The sequence below is a fragment of the Aethina tumida genome, chromosome 3, assembly GCF_024364675.1.
Source record: "Aethina tumida isolate Nest 87 chromosome 3, icAetTumi1.1, whole genome shotgun sequence".
Classification (NCBI taxonomy): Eukaryota; Metazoa; Arthropoda; class Insecta; order Coleoptera; family Nitidulidae; genus Aethina; species Aethina tumida.
Window position 1 is genome coordinate 11380852 of NC_065437.1, and position 21485 is coordinate 11402336.

Below are 21485 nucleotides of genomic sequence, written 5' to 3' on the forward strand. Positions count from 1 at the left end.
TATCAACGAACGTTTTAAAACCCCATCAGCATTTGAAAGCACTTCGTTTCTTATCGGCGGACGATCTGTTGCAATTTACCTGTCGGTGGAAACGCATCGGAAAACAATGTGCATAAGCGCGGCGACATTTGCAAGTCATTTGCCACATTTTCGCTCGTGAAAGGTGATGGTGTCAAAAACTGGCACCGCGATGGAAAAAGCTATTAAAGACGGCTCAAGATGTCAAGTTTTCCATTGTAAACGCGCAGTTTGGATACAATAGCTGCGTTCTAAAGCTAATTTGCACGTTAGATCGGTTCCTCAGTTTTAATCTGGGTAAATTTGCGGTTCTTGTAATCCCCCACAAAGAGTCTACGTGTAGCGTTTGATGTGAACGGATTTCTCTTGTACGCGGCAAGCAATCAGCGCACATGCACGGAACGTTGTGATTGTCACCTAAGTACCTGTCAGTCACCTATTATAATGTCACATGAAGTGTCGCGTACTCATGTGTGGAGCCGTTACTGGGGAACCAGTCGGGATCGATTATGTGTGTTGTACGTTACTTCGTTTTTGAATTCGGGACCGCTCACTCGTGTAATTATTATTTGTTGGCTAATATAAATTGGTCGTAATCCATTATAATTTATCAAGGTATGTCAACAGTTCTTTATGCAAAGGCCAGGTATAACGAGTCACTGAAATTAACTCCGCTGCCATTGAGAGGCATGAGAATTATGAATTTTAAATAAGGTTTTTTTGAGTAGGGGAATTTATCGGTGTGATTCGGTGGCGTTATATGAATTCTCAAGTATCTTTTAAATAAACATTTCTTTCTATTTTTAAAAATAATAGTCAAAAAGTAATTTTGAGATGAACCCTACATGGTTTATCACAAGAATCTAATTTTGGTCCATTTCAAGATTTTCCATTCTCTTAATTCTGTCTCTGATTGTCAGGTCTGGTCTGTAAGAAGCAGTTCGTCTCTACATGGGGTGCCACAAGGATCCAATCTTGACCCACTTCTTTTTCTTATATTCATTAATGATTTATCATTGCCCATTAACAAACTATTGTTTGCTAATGATTAAAAAAACAAGTTCAATTCTGTCTCTTATTGTCAAGACTGCTATTTAAGAAATAATTTAAATATTAATTTGTGATGCTTTTCCACTCGTAGGAGAAGACTCATTGTTTTTAATCACATCATTCAGTTCAATTATATTCTCAGAAGAATTAAGAGATTTGTTTGATAATAACTTACAACCAAATATGGAAAAGGATATATGGAAGATTTTATAAATATCCCAAATTTAGATCACTATGACGTATATACCGTAAGAGGTACCTGTGAACAATATTTGACTTTTCCCTTTTGGCATTTTGCTCCATAAACTTTTACATATCATGGAGGATTGCCTCAATATATTAGTTTTTTACTAGAATAGTAGACATTACCTAACAAAGATTTTACACCAAACGATTAATGCAATAGTGTATTGTGTGCAAATTGACTTAGTTCAGAAAAAATGTATACAAGGACAGATAGAAAAGGACCTATACTTTTTCATGACAAACCAAGACATAATCTGCTATTAGAAACTCAAAGGAAGGTTATTTAGAAAGTTTTATCTCATCCACCATATCCCCAGATATGTCTTCGTGTGATTATTATTTACTTTTATATTTAATAATAAAGAATTTAATACTGAAGAGAAAGTTAAAACAAAAATCCATTCTCTTTTCTCGTGGCATGAATTTTCTTGTAAAATTGTAATTATTTTAGTGAAATTTGAGTGAACATAACATAACAATATTTGTATGACTTTTGGTCTTCTCTTATTGGAACATGGAAGAATTACAAAGGGTTTAATTTTTTTTGTAAACTTTTACACTACATGGGATTGTTCCAATTTATTAGAACAGTGTTTTTAGTTCCTTGCCAGAATAACCTTATATTTTATATCAAACGATTAATGCAACTGAGTACTGCTTGCAAATTAACTTAGTTCAGAAAAAATGTATGCAAGGACAAGGTTCCTTAGTCCATAGAAAAGAAATTATACTTTTTCATGACAAACCAAGATATCATGTGTAATTAGAAACTCAAAGAAAGGTTATTTAGAAAGTTTTATCTCATCCACCATATACTCCATATATGTCTTCATGTGATTATTATTTACTTTTATATTTAATAATAAAGAATTTAATGCTGAAGAGAAGCTTAAACCAAAAATTTATTCTCTTTTTTTGTGGCTTGAATTTTCTTGTAAAACTGTAATTATTTTGCTGAAACTTGAGTGAACATAACATAAGAATATTTGTTTGACTTTTGGTCTTCCCTTATTGGAATATGGAAGAAATTACAAAGAGTTTAATTTTTCTTTGTAAACTTTTACACTACATTGTTCCCATTTATTAAACCAATTTTTTAGTTCTTTGCCAGAATAACTTTTACAGTTTATACCAAACGATTAATACAATTAAATATTGCTTACAGATTGACCTAGTTCATGAAAAACTTCAATGACGGGCTTCATTAGTTAATACAAAAGGTATTATTATACTTTTTCTTGATAACCCAGGACCACATCAGACACTAGAAACTCAAAGTTAGTTTTAGAAGATTATTTCGGAAGATTTTACCTCATCCACCGCATTGACCAGATACGTCTCCAAGTGATATTGTTTACTGTTGTCAAACATTTCGTTGGTAAAAAATTGTTGATTTTAATGGTAATTATTTTGTTGAATAAAAATTATTTCAAAGAAAGTTATATTGTTTTAAAACTAAACGTTAATTTCCGGTACCCATTATAATGTTTTATAGAAATTTGCAAATGCCAAACGCAACCCAATTGCTAAGATTTCATACAGATATGCCTTTATCCCCCGTTTCAACAATTGAGTGGTACATTGTTGCATAATTCAATTGTGGAATTCATTGCGTTCGGTTTTAAAATCCACCAGAGGCGAACGTAACCACTTAAACCAACAATTCCGACGAGGGGTGAATTCCTTTGTTAATCTTAAAATGTAACAAGGCCGCATTGTCACCTCTATACACTTTAACTCATCAGTGTCTCGCAAAAGGGTGTGATATTTTGATTTTAAATGGGCTCATGTATTGTGAGAACATTATTAAAGCACAAAGGAAACACTTTTAAATGGTTTGTCTTTTTGTATCATTTATCACTTTCAATAAATTGAATTGGGAAGGCCCTTCGGAGTCTGCGACGTTACGAGGGTTTTTTACCCGGCACAAGAACGGAAAGATAACCGGAAAATTATTACAAATTGATTTTGATAATTGTAGACAAGCAATTCCGTTAGGAATATCTTGTGTTGGTTTTGTCGTAATTAACGTCGCCGTGTATCGATACATCAGACCGACACCAAACCAGCCCTTGAAATAAAACGATACACGCCCCGCAACGAGCCAACTGAGGTCGTTACCTACAACCCCAACAGTGTTAAGCCTTTTTGTCGTAATTAAGTGCCTAAGATGGTTTAGACCGTCTACTATCTTTGATGTAATATTTTCTTATAAGTATTTCGTGGCCGGTAATTATCTGTCATGGCCAAACACGCGTCGTAAATTCTGGTTTTTGTCGGCCACAGTTTCCCTTGCCCCATTTTTTCTCACCGGATTGCTAACACAAATTTCTAGACGGGATGTTTCTAGGTTTAATCAGGTACAGGATAATAACAAATTAATGCCACATTTTATGTTTTTTTGTGTGCACGTCATGGTATTAAAATGTCCACCGGTTCAATATATTGGACAATTTTGACCTCTATATTTTCTGCTATATTTGAAATTAAGTATGTTATTTCGCTTGTCAACTCAATTTAATTTCTAACACTCTAAAATAAAATATTGATCTTTTATAATCTAATTTTTTGTATATATTGAGGAAGAGCAAGTTTTAGTTTGTTTAATATTTAATAGTTTTGACATGCTACATATTCTGATATATATAAATATATATATATATATATATATATATATATATATATATATATATATATATATATATATATATATGCCTTTCACTTGACAACAAAATTTGATTTTTAAGACTCTAAAATAAAGTTTTTAAAAACTTCCTCAAATATTGATTTTTTGTAATTGTAATATTTTATAATAACGTTTCTGGAGGATTAGAAATTTTAAGTCCAAAGAGAATGTTGAGGCTTGTTAAATATTTTATAGATTTAACATGCTGTAAATTCTGAGATGTATCTAAGTATCTGTGTTCATAAAATAAAAGAACCTTTCACAAAGGCTAAGAGCATTTTAAAGTAGATATAAATTAAATTAACTCGAAGCTTGTTCCTATTTACTGAATTTTTTAACTTTTCAAATTTTAATACCGTTTTTATAATTCAAAATTATGACTTTCACTTTACAACACAATCTGATGCTTAAAACTCTAAAATAAATTTTAGGAAAACTTTCTCAAATGTTGATTTTCTATAATGTAATCTTTTGTAAGTCGTTTGTTTCTGGAGAAATGGAAGTTTCAAGGCCAAAGAGTAAGTTGCAGCTTGTTTAACATATTATAGCTTTGACATGCTGTAAATTCTGAAATATACCTAAATAATTGTGTTCGTAGAGGAGCATTTCAAAAAAGTTGATGTACTTATAAATTAATCTCCACAAATAAAAATTGTTCATAATACTCCTTTTTGTATTGTGTAAGTCTCAAACAACGAATCTACAGTAATATAATTTTGTGCTGAGTGGTATAAATTTAAAAATTAGAATTAACTTAACTTGTAAACTTGTTCCATTATATTGGACTATTTAACTTTCCTTCATTTTAATGCTGACAATTTAATCAAAAATTAACAAATGTAAAATTATGTAATTAGCTTAAAAACACAATCTGTTTTTTAAAACTCTAAGATAAAGTAGTAAACATCCTCAAATATTGATTTATTTATAAGGTCATCACATATTTGTCCAAGAGTAATAATAAAGTTTCTGGAGAAATGAAAGATCCAAGACAAAGAGATAAGTTGCACCTTGTTTTACATTTTATAGTTTCAACAGGCTTTAAATTCTAAAATGCCACTAAACAATTATACTCAAAATATAAAGGAGCTTTTAATGTACTTATAAATTAATCTCCATAAATAAAAGTTGTTTATAATTCTACATTATTGTATTGTAAAAGTTTCAAACAACGAATCTAGAATAATTTAATTTTTGTGCTGAGTGGTATAACTTTATAAATTCGAATTCACACAGTTTGTAAATTTGTTCCAATAAAATAGTTTCATTAACTTCCCTACAATTTAATTTGATCACCATTTGAATCAAAATTAATAAATTTAAAAATACGCATTTTGCTTCATACTCTAATTATGTTATAAGAGTTATATTAATGTTTCTGGAGAAATTGATGTTTCAAGACATGCTACAAATTCTGAAATATATTTAAATAATTATGCTCATAGAATAAGGGAGCATTTTTAAAAAGTTATGAGCATTTTAAAGTACTCATAAGTTAATATTCATAAATTATAGTTAATAATAATTATCCATTATCCAGGAATCTAGAAAATTTATTTATTTATTTTGAATGATATAAACTTAATATAACTCGAAACTTGTTCAAATATATTGATTTTTAACTTTTAATACTGTCATATAATTCAAAATAAAAAAAAATTATGGTTTACATCACATTCTGATTTTTAAAACTCTAAAATAAAGTAAGTAGTAAACCTTTCCCAAATATTGATTTTGTATAAAGCAATCTTTTGTAAGTTGCTAGTCCAAGTCTTACATTAAAGTTTCTGGGAAATAAAGAAAAAGCAAGTTGCAGTTTATTTAAAATTTATTGTTTTAACATGCACTAAATTCTGAGATATAACTAAATAATTGTGCCCATTGAATAAAAGGAGTATTTCAAAAAAGTTTTTAAAATTGTTAATCGTTCTATAATATTATATTGTGTCTGGAATAATTTAATTTTTATGTTGAATATTTTTTTTAATATTCCACATTTCAATACTGTCCGTATCATTCCAAATTAATAAATTCAAAATTATTCATTTCACTTAACAACACAATCTATTTTTTTCATTTACGAATTGGGTATTTCAATAAGCAAAAATATGCGAAGCAACGCCGTTTTAAAAGCTATATCGACGTGCGAACGTCGGGTGTGTTTTTTGTGGGGGTGCCAAAGAAACCACCCTCAAATTGTATCGCGGACAGTCGAGGTATAAAGAGGAAGATTGAAGTTGTGAACTGTACCCTGGGGCTAAGTTCTAAAATAAAGTTTAGTAAAACTTCTTCAAATATTGATTTTTTAAATGTAATCTTTTGTAAGTTGTTTGTCCGAGAGTTATAATAACGTTTCGGGGCGAAATGTATTGGCGTTTTTGTGAAATTGAAAGTTCCACATCGAAAGAGGTGAGTTTAAAATTTTATTGTTTTGACGCGGCGTAAACTTCCGAGTTTCAACTAAATAATTGTGCTCACGTAATAATGGAGTGTTTCTAAGAAGTTTAATGTGTTTAGAAATTAATCTGCGCAAACAAAATTCTCCATTATTAAGTTGTTGAAAGTTTCGAACAACGGATCAGCAATAATTTAATCTTCGTGTTGGGCGAATCAGTTCAAAAATTCGATACAAGGCGACTCGTAAACTTAATCGTGGTAAACATATGTTCATTACTGCAGTTAATGTGCAAGTGTTGTATAAAATAATGCGAGGGGTGGCGTAATTTACATATCGGTGTATGCAAATACACCAGATAATGGCCTATCTGTGACGAATCGGGATGTTCATAAATAAATTAACCTTCCAGCTACACAATCATAAAATCATGACGTTGTATACACACATTGTGCTCACCAATTACTCCGCCATTGTTTCCAATTCCCACCATCTTCTCACAACTTCCTTGTCCTTTGACAAAAGGATACGCAGCAAATAAATAAACGTTCACCGTTTCTATCGGTCGTGTTTTTTTCATGAACAATTTCCTGATTAAACCACTCGTAGTGGATACACCGAAATAAAGTATCTGGATTACCTTCGGTTTTTGTTTTGGAAATGCAGTGAAATATGCCGTTCTTTTATTTACGGGTCCTTTATATAAAAAGAAATTCGAATCCGGACTTTCCTTTAACCGTGTTCGGTATAAAGTAACGCAGAGAGTTCCGGGCATATGAAAAAGTCATGGGGGTTTCAACTGTACTGACAGAAAAAAGGTTTCACACAGCATTAATATTAAACGGATTTTTTTGACAAATGTTTCCCCTCAAGTTGTGACAAACACGCTTATCAATTTTAAATTATTTTGCCTGATTTTTCCGTTGAACTGATTGTAATTATAAACTTAATTACGGCGTCGACAATTCTCGATGTGGCTGCAATTAAAAGTGTGCAAACAGTTTCATATTTATGCATTTAATCTCTGTTTTACGACACAACTTGCAGGTAATAAAACTGCAAAAGCAATTTTTGCTCTCAAACCCTCAAAAGATAGTTTATTGCGCCGAACACTTGAATAAGGCAATAAACATATTTCGCGTAATTAACACACATTAACATATAAATACCCCCCAAATGAACAGACCGGTGTTTTAGGTGCGACAATTACTTAAGCCAAATTCAAGTTTATTATCTCGTGGCGCAATAAAAACCGAATTAATTGCCGGGCATAAATAATAAATCACAAAAAAACGCCTCATAAAATGAACCGCATGAAGTTGTAACCGTTCCGGGGTGCGGAAAAATGAAAAAGTGAATTATGTCCCGTTGAAATGGACGAGTGCTTAAACAAAGTAGAGGCTAATTTAATTTCGGCATTTCGCAGGCACGTCCCCGACGATATAAGCGCAGTCTAATTGATGGAAACGTAGTAAAGTGCCGCAATAAATTAGACTGATTTTTTGTGTCGCATTAGGCGATAAAAAATCTGTTGTTTGGGAGATGTAATGAGATGCGCGGCGAACGCAGCTGCGACGCTCCGGACCCGGTCTACTGTTTGTTTGGCGGTGACTTGTACCCTACGTGCGAGGCACCCCCCTTTTTTCACCCAAAATACGCCACGGCCGGTGTTTAATTCAATTATTATTATCACGAAGGAGTTGGTTTAATGATGTTGGGATGCACAATCATTTTAATTAAGCGAACTCTTTGATTTCAACTTTGTGTTGAGAGTACTGATTGGTTTTATCTTACATTATTTTATATCAAATTAAGTTTAAAATAATAATACTAGTTTACAAATTGGAAAAAGAACGCATTAAACCTGAAAATGTCACATATTTTTGAAATTTATTTTGAATATTCAGAGCTGCACGAACATTTTTAGAGCATAATTCAAGATTTAATTGAAGATAAATCAACATTCTACAGTTTTTATTTATATAGTCTTGAGATTGGATCAGTTGTTCAGATGCCAACGAACTTAATAGTCGATTATTGGGATAAAATAAAAGCTGAAAATTCACATACCGTGCTTGTAGTAATAGAAATCACAAAGTTAAGTCCACTTTAAATTTTTCCAGCAAAGACAACACTTTTACGAAAATAATAAGATATTGAAAATTAACCAAAATTCAGCTTTTTGACGATATTTACATTTTTTCTCGTTTTTATTGAAACAATTCAATTAAATCTATTTTTGATATAATAAAATTATATCATAAAAAGTCCTGGCTTATTTTTATCTATTATTGCTGCCGTAATTCGTTTGAGAAATCAATTGTGAAAATATTGAATATTGATCAACTAAATTAAAATTCATAAATTCATAATTTATTACTTCATTTTCACTTTGTGATTTTTGTTACACCCAATATACAGTGTGGCTCCTCATAAAATTTATATTTTTTATTCGATTTCAACAAACTTTCTTTCCAATTGTAAAGTATTAAAACATGTATTTATAAACAAAATGTCACGTTTTTTGATCTAAAACCAAAACCTACAAGATAATTTTTAGGCGTGTTTTTAATCAAATAGTCTGTCAAAACTGTCAAAAATAGCACAAATTATATTAATTTTCAAGATTATTTAAATATTATAGTATAAGGACTATACTAGTACTATAATATTTCAATATTCTTCAAAAATAAGATAATTTATGCAATTTTTAACAGTTTATTAGGCAAACTATTTGATATAAAAAATAAATTCATAAAATGAATATGATTTTTAATTTATTCACAGAATTATGAACATGTATATTAAGGTGGGTCAAAAAAATCGACTATTTTTCCGAAGTTCCGACACTGAGAAATTGGTTCCTAGACACTTTTAAAAAATGCTCTGTGAACTCTTAATATTAATAGGAAAGTCTTTCTCATTTCAGTTTTCCATTTTTTCTTCAGTCCCGTGTGGCAAAATACATATCTTGCCATTACTTGATCCTTCAGAAAATTTCTATTTACATTTTTTATAGGCAATTAAACGCTCTACAAAAAAGTATCTTACAATTTTTTTATAACTCTTGTCGTTTAGAAGTTATTGGAGGTCAAAGGTTGAAGAATTTAACAAAAAAATCTTTTTTATTTCTAAATTCTATAACTCGTACATAAATAAATCTTATAAAATGCACAATACACATTTTTGTAGAAAATTAAAGGTTCTACAAAAAGGGTATTGAGGTTAATCGATTATTCTAACCATTTAGAGAAAATTTTCGCATTCGAAACCTAATGCGTACTGAGTTTTTTAATAAATATTTTAAATTTATACATTTAAGTCATGAATCGTGAAAATATCATAAAAATTTAGATAGATAGATACACAAATAGATAGATTTAGATAGATGTTTTTCAATAGATTTATTTATATGTAATTCAATTTTTTTTTTCACATTTTCCTTATATTTCTATATTTCATATATAGTTTTTGGAGTTTCTGAGTTCTTGTATATAACTATAACCATATATATACAATAAATATATAATTACTAGAGTTTTCATATATTTTTATATATACGATGAATGTCATTCATCTGCCCCTTTAATTGGCACATTTATGTTAAAAATTCAAAAATTTTTAAACCAATTTTTCTATAAAATATGGTATATACCAATTTCAGGGGATGATGTAGTGAAATTTTTTGTAAAAAAAAAATGATTTCTCCAATTTTCATGCCTAAAAAATTACCCTGTACGTTTTGGTTTTGCAACAAAAAACGTGACATTTTATCTATAAGTATATATTTACATGCTTATAATTGAAACGAACATTAGTCAAAATCGGACAAAAACAAATTTTATGGGGGTGTACCGCTTTCAAATGGGCTACACACAATTTTAGGTATCCATTTCGGATTGACAAATAGACTTTTCATAATTAATTATATAAAGGAATGTTCACTTATCTTTAATTTGAATGCTTGTTTAGTCGAATCGGTTAATTAGATCTCGAGTTATATTGAAAAATGTTCAAGGAACTCTCAAAATTAAAAGTATAGTTTAAAAATTTTGGAAAAGTTACAATGGAATAAGAAAGGTTTGGTCAACCAGCGAATATTAGCAATTTCCTTGAAATATTAGGTAAATAAAAGTACACATTAATTTTAATAACATTATTCTTGTTTTCAAAAATGTCTCTGTGACTTAAATTTTAGTCACAAAAGAAATAACAGTTCCGTCGTAAATTCCATATAATTTCTTCATCTAATACATGTACATTTTAAAACTCCTGACACATAAATTGACAAAATTAAAAAGCACAAGACCGTAATTTAATACAATTGCGGGCTGTTGTAATGAGTTGAAAGCAGATATTACAATATTTAATTACATCTCATTAATATTTCCTAGTGGTTTAACTTTTTGTATAAAAACGAAGAGACGCCGCATTCGTAATTTAAAAGTTAAACATGGCAAATAAATCAGTCGTTTTTGTGCTGGCACTTTTGACTGTCGGAGTGTTCTCGGTAATTTTTCTTAAATTAATTATGTAATTAATTAATAAAAATTGGTGCAGGTGGAAATTCCTAGTGACTTGCAAGAATTTATTGATGACATTCACGACACGTGCATCAAAAAAAGTGGAATAACAGACGGTAACTTAGTAATGTTAAAATAAGGAAATGAAATAATATTCTAATAATAATTTTTAAGAGGATCATACAAAATATGACATCAAAAACAAGGACCCGAAAATGATGGTAAGTAAAACTTTTATGCCTGTGATGAGTTAATCAAACTATATTTCTAGGAATATATGAAATGTCTTATGCTGGAGTCGAAATGGGTAATTCTGTTTTATTTCTTTGTAATAAATTGCTTAAGTAAGGTATTTTAGATGAGCCCATCTGGAGAGATAGAATATAGTTTTATTGAGGATAGTGCACATCCTAAAATTAAGGATTTACTCATGGCAGCACTCAATCAATGCAGACATATTGAAGGTGAGTTATCTCACAATTTATAATAAATAAAGTTAATTTTAAAATAATTTGCAGGAGCCGATTTAGCGGAGAAAGCTTATAACTTTAACTACTGTATGTTTGAAGCTGATCCCAACAATTGGTTCTTTGTTTAAATTTGTATAACTATGAACTTATGATGAGTTTATTTACCATATGTTTGACCATGGCAACGACATTTGACTTGCATATATTTAGTAATTGTTAAATATATATTGAGCATATTACCTAACTTTTTATTTCATTAAGCAACAACACCAACTAATCGGTCAATTCAAAAATCGTGTCCCGATCTTAAAATTCTGGTTACGGGCATTCGAAAGTGGCCGACAATCGAACAGCTTCCATAAATCAGAATACAGTCAAAGAAACATCCAACTTTTGTCAGCCCCGGTTCCATTCACGAGATTTATTCAGGTAGAAAATTGCGCGCTTAATTTTCACTACTGTTAGAAATTTTCGTCAGCTACACGTGTTCCTTGTAACGAACGCAATGAGCCAAAAAAGATCGCAGGAACACGACCATTATGTAAAAAAATTTAAATTGGCTATAAAATTACCAAACGTCTGGCTCGTTCGGGCAATTTATCCAAGACCAAGACCACCCCCAGTTTTTAATTCTCGATCTTTAAGATTCTTAGGAAATTTATTAATTTGTGCATCTGTTCAAAGTTGGTTCTTGGGTATTATTTTTAATTGTTTTCAAGTTGTGTTTGTGGAAATATATCAGAAGAAAAAGTGCTTCTCCAAATAAAGATTATAAAATTATTATGCAATTTTTTGAATGTAAAAATTAAATTGCTTTTAATTAATTTAATGTTAATAAACACATTTTATCAAAATAATTAAAATATTTTAAATTAAAAATTAGAAAAGAATTTCAAGGGTAGTATAAAAATATGATAGTATTGGACTTTGTGCAATAAATCCCTTGACTTTTATTATTGGTCCTTTGTACGTGGAGGTAGTAAAGATGAATGAAATCTTCTTGTATAATGCATGCCATGTTTACTAAAGTGTGAAATGCAACAATGCTGATACTTAGTGGGGCTCTCGTAGCCGTAAAAGAAATATTTTTCGACGTTAAACACCTTGTAAAGCGGTCACTTAACTATTGTAAGATCAAGGTACGTGCTTTACGAGCATCGCACATGTCAGCCCTCCTCATAATTTGATTCAAATTTTTTGATGCATTGGAACTTATGGGATTAGAAGTTTTCAACACCAGGTGCAGAATTTAAATATTTAAAATTGGCCATAAATAACAAACTACGTAAATTTAAGAAAAATTCTTTATTTAAGAGATTAAATATGTAAGTTAATTTAATCTATCTCTCTCAACTGATTGAAAATTAAGTATGAAAATGTACATGAAAAAATACGTGGACTATATAATGAGGTATTTTTAACAGTTTGAAGCTTCCTTTAAGTCTCTAAAGAGACATATGATTTTAGCAATGAAGAAGCAGAAAGCCTTTTCTTTTGACTAAAGGAGCTCATCTTTAAGTACGATTTAAAATTTGGAAGCTGTAGACAATTGCACTGATCCTTTAGACTCTACGTACCTACTTACCTAAGTATTGTTTTATCAGATTTTCCATCTTCAATCCTTTGTCAAGGCCGACGAAAATTGTCGTAATCATCTTTGGGAGAATTGGCACACCCTTTCTAATGGTTGATTCGTCATTTGGCCTATTTTCAAACGTTACAAAAATATGTTGAACCTGCCACTCCTTAATTTCTCCGTTGGTCCAGGTTTCAGGACGACCTTGACGTTGCTGTATATACAGTTTAATACAAAAATATTAAATAAATATAAAATTGTATTCAAATAAATCATGAGCCTAAAACATAAATTACTTTCCATATTGCCTTTGCCTATTATAATAATTTGTAGTATGTGATATGACGCGTTATAATTATAAGTTACCTGAACTACATACAGTAGTACACAAAACACGTGGTATTGTCCAGTTGTCGATTCCAAATTCCTGAACATCTGGTACCTGGTTGACTTAAATAGCCTTAAATTTACCTAAATATGTTTTCCTTGCAACTCACCGACAGTAGTAGCAATATGTCAATAAGGAGAGTAATTGTCGGTGTGGTGAGATTTATTATGGTAGTCCATTGTAATATTTTACTACGCCGTCCCATTGTGAATGAACGAGTTTCGAGTTGTGTAATGTATGTGAGTTCATTCAGTTTTACACTAGTTTGTAAACTTACCTTGAAATTTAAAGTGGTGCCGCAAAATTTATTGTCAAGTGAGATACTTTAAGGATGTCGGGGATAATAATCGTCTAGTTTTGTGAAACTTTTAAAAAGTAGGTGTCTCGTAGATCAAAAAGAACACACCTCTTTTAAATGACACTGATTAAACGTTTCTTTGCTTAACTTTCTTTGTACATCGATGGAATTAACTGCGAGTATGAAACTATTTGGTAACTATTCATTCATAATTTACTATTGTTCATTAATTGTAATGATCTATTGTTTGCTGATGAGTACAGGTTTTTCCATTCATTCAATACTGGCTCTGATTGTGAGGATTTACAATTGTAAAATAATTTAAATATTTAGTTGCTCCCTTACTCGTAGAGTCAAACTCATTGTTTCTTGAGAGCATTTAAAAGTGTTATTTGATGATAAATTAACTTTTAATATACATATTATGGAGATATCTGAAAATATATCTCTGATTTATTTTGAGGAGTTGGCCATTCAACAACTTTGATACCTTGATGTTACCTAATTAAAGCTTTGTACAACTTCATCAATATGTAAAAACTTTAATAAATTCTGTTCCTTTTTAATATAAATAATTGTCAGTTTGATTTGTTTTTAAGGTAATTAATGTTGTTCAAATCAATTTTCAAACCTTTGTTATACCCACTGTGATACAATCATTCTATTAAAGGATACATGGATCGATTTATATACTGGGATATATTAAACAATAATTTGCTTTCACGTATTGAAGAAACGATGCCATTAATGTGTTTAAACATAATAACAATAAGAAACACAAATGAAACTAAGGTGATAGATTGGTTACCAGATCAAACCATCAATATTTTGTCTTGGCCCACGCAATCTCCAGATACTAACCTTTCAGGAAACGAAGTCTTCAGAATTTGGTCAAGTCTATCCCTCGGAGATATGTTGAAATTATGAATTAAAAAGTATTTTATACAAAATAGTATCGATAAATTAAACGTTACTCATTTAGTTAATAAAAATTCCTTTCAAAATTGAAGGTGCTCAATCAAAAAAATAAATGTGACATTTCATAGAATAAGAAAATATTAGAATAGAGTATAAAACGTCAGTAAATTAATATCATTTTACTCGTAGAATCAAACTCATTGTTTCTTGAGAGCAACTATATTACCCAGTATTTAAAAGTGTTATTTGATGATAAATTAACTCTTAATATACATATTATGGAGATATCTAGTTCTGAAAATATATGTTTGATTTATTTTTAGGAATTGTCTATCCAACAACTTTGATACCTGGAAGTTACCTCGTTACAGCTGTGTTCAACTTCATCAATATGTAAAAACTTTAATAAATTCTGTTCCTTTTTAATATAAATAATTGTCTGTTTGATTTGTTTTTAAGGCAATTAATGTTGTTCAAATCAATTTTCAAACCTTTGTTATACCCACTGTGATACAGTCATCCTATTAAAGGATACATAGACCGATTTATGCACTGGGATATATTAAACAATAATTTGCTTCCACGTATTGAAGAAATGATGCCATTAATATGTTTAAACATGATAACAATAAGAAACACAAATCAATATTTTGTCTTGGCCCACACAATCTCCAGATACCAACCTTTCAGGGAACGAAGTCTTCAGAATTTGGTCAAGTCTATTCCTCGGAGATATGTTGAAATTATAAACTAAAATTCCTTTTAAAATTAAAGGTGCTCAATTAAAAAAATAAATGTGACATTTCATAGAATAAGAAAATTAGAATATAGTATAAAACGTCAGTTAATTAATATCATTTTACTCGTAGAATCAAACTCATTGTTTCTTGAGAGCAACTATATTACCCAGTATTTAAAAGTGTTATTTGATGATAAATTAACTCTTAATATACATATTATGGAGATATCTAGTTCTGAAAATATATGTTTGATTTATTTTCAAGAATTGTCCATCCAACAACTTTGATACCTGGAAGTTTTCTTATTACAGCTTTATACAACTTCATCAATATGTAAAAACTTTAATGAATTCTGTTCCTTTTTAATATAAATAATTATCTGTTTGATTTGTTTTTTAGAATAATTAAATGCAAATCAATTTTTAAACGCAGTCTCCAGATACCAAGTCTTCACAACAATTCGAGAAGCTTGAAGAATTGAAATTATTAACTAAAAGGTATTTTATATAATTTAGCATTGTTAAATTGAACATTACTCATTTGGTTAATAAAAATTCCTTTCAAAATTAAAGGTGTTCAATTGAAAAAAATAAATGTGACATTTCATAGGATAAGAAAATATTAGAATAGAGTATAAAACGTCAGTAAATTAATATCATTTTAAGATTTAACACTAGGTAGCCTAGTAGTTTACCATCTTAAAAAGTTGCCTTAATATGAAACATTACTGAATGTTCTTTAGGGCACAAAAATGGATGTTACTGTTATTAACAAAGCACGGAGCAATTACGTCGTCAGACAATAAAAAAATATATATAGTTGGGAATGTAAATAAAATAGCAAAAATAAAAATTGGTTCAATAAATAAGCAGAAGAATGTGTGAAACGTGAAACACTACAAAAAAGGTTTGTCGGTTGAACACTGAAAAATGCTTGACATGAATCAAACTGAAATATGCCCCGCCATTACTATAACAAGTATTCTAACGAACTGCACATTTTTCAGACTGAATTCGTTCAGTGTTGCCGAAATAATAAAAAAAATGTAACACCAGAGGTCACGAAAATTGACAATTTAACTCGTTACTGTGTCAACGAGGTGGCAACAATAAATCGCTAACGGAAAATAACGTCGATAATGGACGAAAGATTTTAAAATTTACGAATTGAGTGCACACTCGAAAATCGAGGTTTTTTAACGTTACGTGCGTGCCCGGACGCGAGAGTTCTTACACCGCAATATTTTTCGAGAGCGCCGCTTGACTTTGAACGCCGTTTTAATTATCGCGAATGGATATCTTGATTTATTTAGTCACTGAAACCGCCATTAACTGGCGAAGAAACCCAACCCCTGATAAATTATGCCGGGCTAGGTGTAGCCGCATTTTTTGAGCAAAAAAGGTTTTAGGTGGCTTAATGAGGACCTTCACTGGCCAAAGTTTGAATCGAGCTTCGCGAATTTATTGTTTAAAGTTTCGAACTTTAGGCACGGCAGTAGCACGTTGTTTGACTCGGAGACTTATAATTAATAGTGTTTATTATGTTTCAAAGTTTTTTGTTGGACAACTAACTGAGTGGAAATAACGCAAAACTTGTCATTAATAATACCGATACTGTGATTATTGGATGGGGGTGATTTTATATTTTTTATCACAATAAATATTCAAATTACACTAATGATGTTTTGCCCTTGGAACATCTGCTTTAATGCCTACAAATACGTCAAAAAAATAAAAAAAGTAAACCAAATTTCTGTTATGAATATTAATGAATTCTGCAACCACCCTCCAGAAGTACACTTCAAGTTTTTAAATCAATGCATAAAAATGGGAAACTTATCGATTAGCTGTTGATTGTGATTTTGGTGTAATTTTTGCACATAAATATTATAGGGAAAGTATTTCATCATAATCCATCGTTATGACAACGAGATCTGCGCAATTTGTCACGGTAAATCATTGTCAGCACGTTCGAAGGAGCTTGGTAAATAGAAACCGGCTGACATGTGTTCCGTATTGTGTGCAGTCAATAAGTCTACACTAATTATTATACATGAGTGGTGTAATTTAATGGAGGAGCAATATGGGACCTTACCAAAATTATCCACTGAGCAACCATGAATTAAATTTCAACCAAAATAGATGCAGGAATTTATGCATACTTTGTATTAATTTTGGAAGTTTCAATCAGTTATGAAAGCAATTTAATTTGCCCCTTACGTATTATCGTCTTTCTTTTGTAATTTAGTCAATAGGGCGACTTAGGCCTTATTGTCACTTTTTTCTTATCACCCTTTATAATGGATTTAAAATAAAAACTGTAAGCACCTTTTGAAAGACTCCCAAAACATCCTGGATTAGCATATAAATAACGGTGAACGTATAGCCAAATTGAACTTTTATGTAAATTCGAATTAAACAATTTATCTTCGATAGTTTGGTTGACGCAATAGTACGTGATAATCAGCGTGTAACTAGAAAGTTATTGCCTTAATTGCAGAAGGGTTGCCAGTTGCGTAAAACTGCATGTCATCCATCACAACAGGGCTGTAATAATGTATTTCCTTTTAATTTAGAAGTACACACATAACAATATTAAAAATGGAAACGTTAAAATTTAAATTAAAACATTTTTGAATGAGAAATTCCCTCTCTCAACTCCACTTAAAAGCATCCGACATTTTTTCATAATTTGATTTAGATTTTTTATTAGCACTGATGTTTAACTTTGTAAGGGCACTTAACATTTATGACATGAAATTGTGCGGCGTGATTTTAACGCCACTTTGAACGTTAATGGGTTACTGTAATGGATAGTTTTAATAAAACAACTTTCAAAGTGCCAGACGCGTTTTAAAACCGTCACAGCCCAACTTGTTCTCAATAAACAATTTTAATTAGCCATTGATGAGACCGTTCGTCAGTGTATATTAAATTATGTTTTTTTCCGAGGGTTGTAAGTGTGAAGTGCAGCACCACATCGAATCGATAAATTGCAAGCTCCGCCTTTTCCACAAAACTTTAAATTAAAAATTTATTTTTCGCACTACTTACTTTACATTTTTGTTGTGCTAATTGGCTTCGTTAATTTTAATCATCAAGCCGTGCTATATCAAATATACACCTGTAATTTAAATACATGATTATCGAGTCCGTACTTTACTCCTACGCACGTATGAAATTTAATAAATCCAAAACGAGCGTACGTTCCGATTGTTAATTACCCATGAAGAGGACGCACATACGAAAACAAACACAATTTGATCCGGACACTGGTTCGAGTGTCCCCCGACAGATAATTTATGTAATTAATGATGTAATAAAGTGGTGTAATATTGGCAGTACTGGGGTGGCTAATCTATTAAATTAGGGGAGAAGCGACTGACAATAGGGCCGGGCGTAGGGGTCGCGAAGGTAGCCTTTCGTCCACCGGATCGGCACATTCAAAAAGTGCGCTCCTCATCCGAGGACTCGCACACACTCGAAATCGAGATGAATTGAAATGATGAGTCAGTTGATTTTTGATGCGTTAATTTTGATGCGATGACTGTCAACGTTTGGATATCGTTAGGAGTAATTGCCCTGAGAAATTAATTCACGGAATCTAATTATAAGGATATAAATTCTTTTCCTTTTAGATATAGTTATCACAAAAAGACTGGCGTTTGTTTCATTTCACCATGTTGATTATTTAAGCGGACAAAACTTATTTATATTTTACCGGGAGTCTCATGACGTTATGCCCTTTGCACTTTTTACTAGTATTATTCAAGGTTCATGTGATTACAAGATTTATAATTGTAAAAATTAAGTAATCCAGTTGTTGTTAAAAGATGTTCCTCATTTTCATTATTCTCTCTCAATTTTGGTTGCTTCAGATTATTTGGTACACTTAGTTCTGATGTGAAAATACCGCACACACTTCACAGCAAAATGTAACACTTGATGAAAGTTCAACATTTTTATCTCTTTTCAAAGCTTTAAACATAATTTTTGAGAACTTCACATTTTTTGGTACACTTAATACTGATTTTCTGATTGTATATTTCAAATTTATTTATAATTTACATTTATAAAATATAAAATATTAATGAATTAAATTAAATATATATATAATAAATTTTATAATTTATATTTATAAAATTTACAATATTAAATTAAAAAAAACTAAATTTTTAATCACTTAAATTAAAAAAATATGAATAAGTAATTTTAAATTTATAAAATCTGAAAAATTAATCTAAAAAATAAATAAATAAAATTAACTAATTAAAATTAAAAAAAAATAATGTTAGTTAAGTTTATAAAATTAAATTTAAAAAACAATTAAATTAACAAATAATAGATTAGATTAGAATATTAGATTTCAAAAAATAAGTTTAAAAAATTATAAATTTTATAATATATATTTATCAAATTTACAACAATAAATTAAAAGAAAAATAAAATTTTAATCACTTAAATTAAAAAAAAAATAATAAATAAATAATTTTAAATTTATATAATCTAAAAAATTAATCTAAATAAAAAATAAATAAAATTAACTAATTAAAATTAAGATTAGTAATGTTTATAAAATTGAATTTTAAAAACAATTAAATTAACAAATAATAATATTAGATAGAATATTTCAAAAATTAATATTCAAAAATTAAAATAATTAAAATAAAATAAAAAAAATATTTTTTTAAAATTTAAGCATTGAATTTAAAATTTATTTATAATTTATATTTATAAAATCTAAAAAATTTATAATAAAATTTAGAATATTAAATTAAAAAAAATAAAATTAACTAAAAAAAGTTAGTCAGTAAAGATTATAAAATTAAGTTTAAAAACCAAATAAATTAACAAATATTAATATTAAAATTAGAAATTTATATTTATAAAATTTAAAAAATTAAACTCAAAAAAATTAAAAAAAATAATAAAATTATACATGTATATTTATAAAATTAAACTAATTAAATTTAAAAAATAATAAAATTGCTTATTTATATTTAGAATATTTTAAAAATTAAGCTTCCAAAATTAAAATCCACAAAATCCAATTAAAAATTAGAAATGTATATTTATGAAATTTAAAAAGTTTGAAAAACCAATTAAATTTAAAAAATAATATTAACAAAATAAAATAAAATATATTCAATTATATTTATACAATTTAATAAATTCAAATTTTTGTACCTCAAAACATTGAATTTAAAAAAAAAATTAAAACTAACCTAAATTTAAAAAGAATAAGAAATAAGTCATTTAAATTTATAAAATCTAAAAAAATCAAGATTAAAAAACATTCACACAATTCACACATTCAATCTCAGATTCGAAATAACATAACTTTCTTTAAAATTATTATTTTTATCAATTTCAACCAATAAACCAAACATTAACTAACATTAAAATGAGCTCACAGAAAATTTTAACACTTGTTGATGAAGGTTCAACATTTTTATTTCTTCTCATAGCTCTGAATCACATTTTTTGATAACTTATCATTGTTTGGAATACCTGATGCTGATTTCAACTTATCCCATAATGATTTTCACATTAAAATCTAAGACTTCTTGATGAAAGGTCAACAATTTTATCATTACCTCTCTTCACCGCTTTGTCCCACAATTTTTGGTAATTTCACATTCTTTAGTATAATTAGTACTGATAATAATTTTTTCTTAAGTTTCAACCAAATTTTTTGGTAACTTTGTATCGTTTGGAATACTTGATACTGATATCAATCATCTCAAAATGTTTTCACAGCAAAATCTACGAGTTGTTGATAAAAGTTCAACATTTTTTTAATATCTAATTTCACTTATTAATATTTTTATAGGTTTGTCCAGTTCTTATTACCTCAATTTTATGTCATATGTTACTATACGTTAGAACATGTACATGAGCAATGATGACGTCATCAGTTTGATACACGATCGAAGTCGTTGCCTATTTTCCAATTCCTAAAGAAAGATTAATCAAATATCGTAAATGCCCCCGTTCCCGGCTATGTGAAGTCATAACGGTTTAATTTTTTTCTATTGATCAAAAATGCATATAAATCAAAATAGAAAATAAACACAACAATAAACCCTCCACCTATGGAATGCCATAGTAGTTTTCGATAAAGGCGCACCGGCCGACGATAACTGTTCACTGGAAACAAAGATTCCCCGAACGGGAG

At 29.4% G+C, this 21485-nt stretch overlaps 2 protein-coding genes across 2 annotated transcripts in view; one reads left to right on the forward strand and one right to left on the reverse strand.

Moving 5' to 3' along the window:
• LOC109600372 (RNA polymerase-associated protein CTR9 homolog) overlaps nt 1–21485 on the reverse strand; it is a 357258-nt gene that overhangs the window by 166905 nt on the left and 168868 nt on the right. The gene's annotated exons all lie outside the window — the stretch shown is intronic.
• LOC109604186 (pheromone-binding protein-related protein 6) lies at nt 10799–11627 on the forward strand. Its single transcript, XM_020020715.2, has 6 exons — nt 10799–10905; nt 10956–11034; nt 11093–11139; nt 11190–11225; nt 11277–11382; nt 11437–11627. The coding sequence occupies exons 1-6, from the start codon at nt 10849–10851 to the stop codon at nt 11514–11516; spliced, it is 405 nt and encodes a 134-aa protein (XP_019876274.1). The 5' UTR covers nt 10799–10848; the 3' UTR covers nt 11517–11627.